The 9682-nt window shown below is 41.4% G+C and overlaps 1 protein-coding gene across 5 annotated transcripts in view; it reads left to right on the forward strand.

Moving 5' to 3' along the window:
* LOC124289093 (5-hydroxytryptamine receptor-like) overlaps positions 1-6642 on the forward strand; it is a 136182-nt gene extending 129540 nt beyond the window's left edge. For all 5 annotated transcript variants that reach the window (XM_046725693.1, XM_046725694.1, XM_046725696.1 and 2 more), the window contains one exon: positions 3456-6642. In XM_046725693.1, coding sequence (XP_046581649.1) covers positions 3791-5008 — 1218 coding nt within the window. In that variant the 5' untranslated portion in view covers positions 3456-3790 and the 3' untranslated portion in view covers positions 5009-6642. The remainder of the gene's footprint in view (positions 1-3455) is intronic.
* Positions 6643-9682: the final 3040 nt, after the last annotated feature.

A 9682-nucleotide genomic window follows, 5' to 3' on the forward strand; every position in this document is an offset into this window, starting at 1 on the left:
TATTGCACGGTAAATACTTTTAAATGCACGATGGCTTACAGACCTGTGAAGATCCGAGTTAGAAATTGTCGTCAGTAACCCATGCTTGTCGTAGGAGGCGAGTGGTCAGACTCGCTGACTTGGTTGACACATGTCATCCCGACTGCCTAGATCGATGCTCATGGAATTGTCTGGTCCTGACGCGATTATTTACAGACCGCCGCCATATAGCTGGTATAGTGCTGAGTGCGGCGTAAAACAACCAACCAATTCCTGACTTCTTACAACTGCCAAACATGGCGTCTCTGCTGTGGATACAAATGTTTGTGTATGTACATACTGCGCATGCATTATAATTGCATGCGTTAGGTTGTATCTCCACACTTTAGGGTAAATAAAAGTATCATTTATCACACGGTGTAATCAGCACCGTCCGATGATAATTAAACCCTTCTTCATCATTCTCCGCGATTCAATATAGCATCATCCGCGGAAGCAGCCACGCTAATCCATCAACTTTGTTGACCGTTCGGTCTTTACATAAATATTTACAAGTACCTCATTTGTTTTCTGGCACATCATTCTAATATCCTTCCTGATAATAAATTTGTGTGCCTATCGCTATATTTTGCTCCATCAATTGTCTATGTAAGCAGCCATTTTGACATACTCGTTGGTAATACCTCTCCCCGGCGTCGCTGGTAGCCGCTGTTTTGGTCAAAGGTTGTGTTCGACGAGACGCTTTACGTCATTGTGAGAAAGTAGAAACACTGTTCTTCTGTCAAGGTCACTGATGCCCGACCGTAGAGTTCTGTTTCAGAAATATTGTCTAACTGTCCGTCTACATGTAATCCTCCCTAGTGTGGACTTCGGGCAAAATATTGTTCCCCATCGACCCATGCTTCATCAATAAGGACGAATAAATGAATATGGGGATCAGACTAATTGATTGGTTGATATCTCAATTTTGTGGCTCGATGGTCATGATGTCAATCCCTGGCTTGTCTTGTAAGATTCTTCACTAACGCTCCACCGCCTCATTTGGTTAAATATTGAGTTAGGCATTAAAATACAACAGACGTACCGACATAAGGAGTTTCAGAACTCACGTTCGACCATGGACAACCCGTGAAGATCCTGGTTAGAACTGATCTTCAGTAATCCATGCTTGTCGTAAGAGGCGCCTAACAGGATCGGGTGGTCAGGCTCACTGACTTGGTTGACACATGTCATCGGTTCCCAATTGCGCAGATCGATGCTCATGCTTTTGATCTCAGGATTGTCTGGTCCAGACTCGATTATTTACAGACCGCCGCCATATAGCTTGAATATTGCTGAATGCGGCGTAAAAATAAACTCACTCACTCACTCCACCATGGACACCAATAACACATGGTATTGTCTCTTGTAGATAGTGATTCATAATCATATGCTTATCATCCTGTGGCGGGAAGTCATTATCATATTGATCGTTTATGTAACTATGGTTTGCATACAATTGTTTAAATTAAATACAAGTGTTTGGAAATTGAGATCTTACTGTATGCAGCAAGGCCTGAAAGATCAATATGTAAAGCAGGAAGTAGTGCTCGCGGCATGAATTGTGCTTTCCTCTGGAACTAGTTTAACTTGCTATACAGTCACATCTGTCATGTAGGTTGGAAATCTATTATCTAGACTGCCTAATCACAAAAAGAACTGATGAATGCACAGCTGTTTGTACAATAACACTTATATAATGCTTGTCAAACATTTATTTATTGTAATCCATGGTTGTATTTTTATATCACTGCATACGTTATTTTCTCCAGCAATGTGATACATTATTTCCAGGACTGAACATATTCAGTCATTCATTAGACATGAAAGCAGATCATCTAACTTATATAACAATGTTCATCACCCTGTCTACTGACTTACAATAGACACCCAGCCTTTACCACTACCGGTCGTTAGTACACAACATTTAACAGTGCGATGAATCCTATTTGGATTTGCCAGCATGATGAATCGACGTATTCTGCATTAGTCAAGCGTTGTGGATGAGATGAGATAATGTACCCACAGGCAGTTTTTTTCGCAGCTGCGGCTTATGGGCTGGGGTTTTGTTTGATGATCTGTAAAACAAATACTGTTTTAATACACCACCGTCAATCTCCACGACAATAACGTTCATACAAATATTATGCATTTGTCCTCAGGCAAATCGTTCCCGTAAACAAGTGCAGATATGAATAGGTATTTGCATAGTGCACTCATGGGTGGATCGAGGACACACACAGGAATACATTAATTAAAGTCTAGCGCTCATGGACCTATTAAAAATACACCTTATGGTATCATAACACTTCAGCGATAAGCAAGAATTCCCGTACATCTGGCAGTCTTTCAGGGAGGTTAATTTACTTCGTGTGAATAACAGTAAATATCATGCCTGGTGGCACAGACACAATGGTGAGCAGGCTACCAACGTCTTCTTACATTTGCTTTTCGATCATTCTAGATAATCCTTTTTCCGTTGAAATGACACATTTTCGTAATTCCAATTACCGTAGTTACGAGAATTCCGTCCAACTCCATACTGTATATCAATTGCACTATTCATTTGAACATTTCAAGATATTGTTTACCGATCAATATTCGTTGAGAAAAAGTAATTTAGAAGCACTTATCAACTTTGCGCCTCTACCTCGACAGATGGTCTATTCACACGAGCCATAGGAGGTAGAAACACTTGTTTCCTATTGCGTGAGAATGGTTTTAAGCAGCTTTTAGCAATATTCCAGCAATATCACGGCGGGGGGACATCAGAAATGGGCTTCCCAGATTGCACCCATGTGCGGAATCGAACCCTGTCATCGGCGTGACGAGCGAACGATTTAACCATTAGTCTACCCCACCGCCCCTGTTGTCTATTGTCAGGAAGAAATGAGTCAGGGCTGATGCCGCCTCGCATAATTTTTCACTTATGATCACTAAGTGACAGATGTCCAAATATCATACCTTATCAGTTTATCGAAGCCAGTGCACTCGAGTGTGAAGCTGGCAAACCTAAAAACAATCCCGGTTTGAAACGTTCTATCACAGGTCCAGGTGTGGCTATATGACACACAAGACAATAGTAGTTGTTACCATGTCTGCCATTCAAGGTATAAACAAGGGCTGTTCGGCTCGTAAAAAATAAACTGTGCCTCGGTGGGCTAGCTAGATAGGTTAAGCTACATAACAGACTCTCAGCGCACCAGCCGGTAATTGTCTGAACGAGTTCAAGCACACACACAGGTACACACCACACACAAACAAAACGCACATGCACGCTAAAACACACACACACACACACACACGTGGAACATAAACAAACACATGTGCAATAATCCTGAGCCTTCATCTTCCCTGTATTGAAAGTGCCCCACAGCATGTTAATTCTGTTTGGTGTAACGTATGGAATAAACAAGATGTTTTTTCCTGTGTTTCAGAGAGGATCAGCTCATGACGGCAAGGCGTGGATCCGTATCCCGGCTATAGCAACACAGAAACAACACACGACCGACCGACACAAATGTGAATGCCGTACGTAATCATCAAGTGGTTTCCTCCCTAGAACCCATGGACCTGTGCCGCCCGGCGTTGGGAAACATCTTCCAAAACTCTAGTGCTTTACAACATGTGAACTGTATAACCGTTCGCGTAGAAACATTCTAGAAGTGTGTACACATATATGTTCCACAATGGGACTCTACCTTTATGACTGATCAGCATATTACTCAATAGCTATAGAAGAAACACCATAAGGACGGAAAGCCCTGTAACCATGGAATTCAACCAGACAGGACTTCCGGGTCCTACGACGGAGTCCGTGAACAACGTCACCGTATTCACCCCATTCTCCATTCAAATGCACAGCTTTGAACATTTAGTGGTAACTACGACAGTTCTGGGTTTGTTCATCCTGGTGACTATCATAGGGAACGTGTTTGTGATCGCTGCCGTGATCCTGGAGCGCAATCTTCACAACGTGGCCAACTATCTGATTCTGTCTCTGGCTGTAGCGGACTTAATGGTGGCGGTTCTGGTCTTGCCCATCTCTGTTGTTTCTGAAATAAGTAAAGTTTGGTTCCTTCCAGCTGAAATCTGTGACATGCACATATCTTTCGACGTTCTTTGCTGCACTGCTTCCATTCTGCATCTCGTTGCCATAGCAATGGATAGATACTGGGCAGTCACCAGCATAGAGTATATTCGTAACCGCAGTGCTAAACGGATCAGCATCATGATTGCTATTGTATGGACAGTTGCAATGACAATATCCATTCCACCACTTTTTGGTTGGAAGGACGCAAATAACGATCCCGATAAAACCGGCGTGTGCGTTATTAGCCAAGACCATGGCTACACTATTTTCTCAACGGTCTGTGCCTTTTATCTTCCAATGCTTGTCATGATAATAATCTACATTCGAATATACCAAGTTGCGAGAGCAAGGATTAGGAAAAACAAGTTCCCTAATAAGAAAAAAGATAAGAAGAAAATGGTTAAAGAGGACGCTACTACGACGACCATATCGCCCAAAACAGAATATAGTGTTGTGTCAAACTGCAATGGATGTTCCCCAGAAAACAGCATGAAAAAGAAGGAAAAGAACAGCTCGGAGAATGAAACCGTTCCCAACGGCAATGAGCACTCCCAAGATGACGCCAATGCGGCCATGTTGCAAACCGCTGCAGAAAAATCTAAAATGGCCATGTCTCGGAAGGAAAAACTGGAACTAAAGCGTGAACGGAAAGCAGCCAGAACTCTCGCAATCATCACTGGAGCTTTCATCATGTGCTGGCTCCCATTTTTTATCGTTGCTCTTGTCAATCCCTTCCTCCCAGAAGTCGACAAGGTCCCTCATGTTGTTATCAGCATCGTGCTTTGGCTTGGGTACCTTAACAGCCTGCTTAATCCAGTCATATACACAATATTCAGTCCCGAGTTCAGAAATGCTTTCCGGAAGATTTTGTTTGGAAAATATTCCCGGGATAGGTAATCGGCCTCGAACGAATTCCAGTAACTGTTTTGTTCCAAAAAGGCCATTGGACCGCCATGGACAGCGATTGTATGAGTTTCGGCAGTGCCAACAGTGTATTTTTTTCCAGTGGTAGTATTTATGTATCTATTTTTATGACTTTTTGAAATGTTGCAACTGCAGGTATGCTGTGACTTCTGAGTGTTCTCAACCTGGCCTTTAACTCTGTGGCTCTTGGCGTGTAGCCCAAGAGGTTAAAGCATCTAAATGTACTTTTAAACAGGATTTCCTGAGGACGAAACAGCAGCGAAGTCAGCGCTACACCTTGCTGCAGACTCTGAAACGCCATCACCCAATGCGCTACTTCATGGCAAGTATTGGTTATGTATATTATGGGACTCGTGAGTCTACCGTGATTGGTAGATACAGAGGAGGATTGATAGAGTAAATGACTCCAGAAATTGTATATACTCGACAGAAGAGACATTTACTGAGGGTAATTCTAGCCCTCACGAGAACGATTGGATGGAACTTGGGACATTGCGTTAAGGTGATTCTTAGTGTGACATAAAGTCATCATAACGTTGACATTCCCATAGAAGTGAGTGATCATTATTCGCTTTGTATCATTGATTTTGTCTATATACATCCATATAACCAACATGCTGACGAGCTGCCGTCTAGAACACAACACAAGTGATATGACATAGACATTTAGTTCCAGATTGGTTTAAAGGTATTTTTGTAAATGTATTGTTGCTCCATCTCGTGAGTAGCTTAAGATGTGCTTGCCTATTTGTAGACTTTAAGGCTTTGAGCTGTCCTGTGTCGATGGCCCCCGACACTGGACATCCTCAAGCTAGCTGCAATTCCATCTACAGGACACAAAGGTATCTATTCCCAATTGTCTTTTTAAATGTCTTTGGGAACAACTAAAATGTTAGTGTCCTTTCCTTTGTTTCTTTTTTTCTTTGAACGTCACAAAATATGCACCACTGAGATGCAAGAGGAATTATATCGTGAAGGAATGCCTGGTTCCATTTATTTCTTTGTAGCTTATGTTTCTGAATAGTTCCAAACAATACAGTATTATATTTGTAATTGCAAAAGACTATATGTACCTGAAGCAACCTCGTGTATGAATAGGATGTCGGAACGGTTGTAAAGAAAAGTCACTCAACGTTGACTGGCTAAGTAAAACAGTATCGTAAAAAAGACAAGTGTGTTGTGTGAGGATCATTATAAGGAATATTACAACTTCATTACAGAATCAACATGAGAAAAAGTGTGGAAATTATTAAGGACTTTTCAATTTATCAGTTCATTCATGATCAATTGACTGACGAGGTCTGCTGTGCAGAGTTGATCCTATTATTTTTTCAAATGTGTTTGCAGTTCATTATGTATGTAACCTTCCATCTAGACCTGATTGTTCCTTCAACAATCAACCTCCTCATCGAGGTGTAAACCTGGGAAACATGGCTCTCCGACCCCAAGGAAATACAGCCACGTTGCTCTGATACCTTTCTGTCCTGCAATGCCACTTGTTAATACAGTCGCTATCAGCCGATATACTCACGTTAAGACAAACATCGCTCATGTGATAATATGTCCTGTACGGTTTTAAATCAGCACATTAAAACATTAAAACAACAGTGTGTGTTTGGTGATCATTACACTCAACCATTACGCCTGTGTATTTTTGTCTTGTGACGTAAATGTGTACCAGTCGATAATTGTAATTGGCCTCTTTTCATGAGTAACTATGTAAGGTTTCACAATTGACACGAATTCGTAACTTGTTTATGGTAAATGTTACTAGGACACCATTGAACGATGTTTTTTGAACGACCGAAGACGTCATCAGTTATTTTGCAAACCCACTACAGTCCTAAATTCGTTGTGTTATTTTTTGTAAGCTAGCTGTTGCTGATAAGTCGGGTCTCAAAATGGATGACCATGTGACATGAGTGAGTGAATATGGTTTTACGCCGCTTTTAGCAATATTCCAGCAATACCACGGCGGGGGACATCAGACATGGGCTTCACACATCGTACCCATGTGGGGAATCGAACCCAGGTCTTCAGCGTGGCGGGCGAACGCTTTAGAACAGTGTACGTTAATGTCACACAACACACTGTTCTGGGTGACAGTGTACGTTAATGTCACACCATACTACTTTGTGTGACAGTGTACGTTAATGTCACACAACACACTGTTCTGGGTGACAGTGTACGTTAATGTTACACACCATACAGCCCTGTGTGACATTGTACGTTAATGTCACACCATACTACTCTGTGTGACAGTGTACCTTAATGTCACAACACACTACTCTGTGTGACAGTGTACGTTAATGTCACACCATACAGCTCTGTGTGACAGTGTACGTTAATGTCACACCATACTACTCTGTGTGACAGTGTACGTTAAGTCACACAACACACTGTTCTGGGTGACAGTGTACGTTAATGTCACACCCTTCTGCTCTGTGTGACTGTACGTTAATGTCCCACCCTACTACTCGGTGTGACTGTCACACCCTACTACTAGGTTTGACAGTGTACGTTAATGTCACACCATACTACTCTGTGTGACAGTGTACGTTAATGTCATAAACCATACATCTCTCTGTGATCATGACAGTGTATTTTAATGTCACACACCATACTACTCTGTGACAGTTTAACCCGTGAAGGTCCGGGTTAAAATGAACCGTACAACTAAACTCACTCACTCACTGTGACAGTCTCACACCACAGCGCCCTGTGTGATAGCTAACGTTTATGTCACAAACCATACGTTTTCTGTGTGGTAGATTAGTTCAATGTCACACATATTTATCTGTGTGATGGTTTACGTTCATTTCACATCATGGTGTTCTGTGTGACAATTTACATTCATGTCACACAATTGCATATTCTGTATAAAAGCCACTATGCTCTGTTTACATTTGCTGTGTGACTATATTGCTCTGCGTGACAGTTTACTTTAATTCCCCACCATGTTTCTGTGTGAAAAATGTACGTTGATATCACACCACTTTGCTCTATATGGGAGTATACCTTCCTGATCCACACTGTTGCTCTGTATAACATTATACCTTGATAGATTGTTTGTCTGTTCTCTCTTTTAACTTTCCTTTTATACACTCAGTAATATTCCAGCAAAACAATGTCAGTCTCCCCACTGTCCAGTCTGAAGACGACCATCTTGGGAATCACATCCTGGTCTATTTATACCATTATATGCATTCTCTACATATTCAGTCTGAAGGACCTATTTCTTCAAAAGACGATCCGGTTGTTATAGAATCATTGACAATGACGACATTTCCTCCAAAGCTGTTTAAAATTGAGATGGAGAGAGAAATCTACATAAATGTAACAATACCTTTTGAAAAAGAAATTAAAATTGACATTATAAGGTTAATGACATTATATTCATCCATTACAAGATTCGAAACACATGAGTAAAATAAATTAAATTATTTTCAACGGTATATCTGAGAACAACAAGACACATGAGGTACAAGCTCTTTAGATCCAGACCTTCACATTTGGCAAGAAGTTTTGTTTTAAACATATTTTATTCATTCAAGAAAAGGATTGGGCACAAGTTATCCAACTTAGAAAAGCCCTCTCCAGGCAAGAAGTGTCACACCATTACAAAATGTGTATAAGTACGATTGACATTTAAAAACGGGTTGTCATGGTTCCAGAATCTTGAATCTTAATATTCCTCTTGTGAATAGCAGCAAATGCAGTGGTAGGAACTGTTCACCAGAGAGACATAACTTGATCGACTCGTTGAGCAGGAAGCCCATTGTAGGCAGCGGACACAGGAACGTGACCATCTGGAACTCCTTCCCCTGACGCAGCATCCAACACCGACAACGGCGGTGTGTTGACCTGTCTTTCAACTGTATTGACAACTGAGTAACGGTAAACCGTGCCTGTGTCTCTCGATACGACGATCGCGCCTTGCTGAATGCTTAGCAAACTGTTCTTCTTATACCCCTATGGCCAGGAGTTGCTACAACACAAATAATTGTTCCTCTGTGAAACCTCGCGGGTGTCGTTGACACGTCTTTGAACTGCTGATGATGCTGTTTGTGTTGGCTAGGTTATGGCGTTTTAACGATTTTCCCATTGTAAATGTATTATTGCATGTGATGTACATGTTTATTGTAGAGCGGGATTGAGTAGAAAGTATCCCCAGCGATCAACCAGCGGCAGCCGTCACGGCTTTTGTGAATGGACACGGTTGTGGTGATTTTCATGCCGAAGAATTTCGAGACTAGCGGAAATATATTGAATTGCAAAACACCACTTGACATTTCTTTGTATTTGAAAACTTTGTGTTTTGATATTTCAAGTTTAACACAGAATACGTTTCACAAGTTAATTTAAAGTCTTCAATTTCCAGTAGAAATTGAAATTTGCGGTATGAAAAATCTACTTTTCGAACTGCTGGTAAATCCGATATCATCCGCGTCAAATGAAAGGCAAGAAGTGATTGGTGACGGGTTTACAGTTACATTTAGGGGATTTCAAACGGGAAGGACATTTTTGTGGAGGGAAAGCCAGAGTGACAAAAGTTTTAAACAGGCATCAGTTTTTAAAAATCTCAAGCATGCGTTCATGTGGTGCATGTTCGCCAAGGATAACATCGGCAATATCTCAGCCGTATCG

The sequence above is a fragment of the Haliotis rubra genome, unplaced genomic scaffold, assembly GCF_003918875.1.
Source record: "Haliotis rubra isolate DU_JTF1 unplaced genomic scaffold, ASM391887v1 Scf432, whole genome shotgun sequence".
Lineage (NCBI taxonomy): Eukaryota > Metazoa > Mollusca > Gastropoda > Lepetellida > Haliotidae > Haliotis > Haliotis rubra.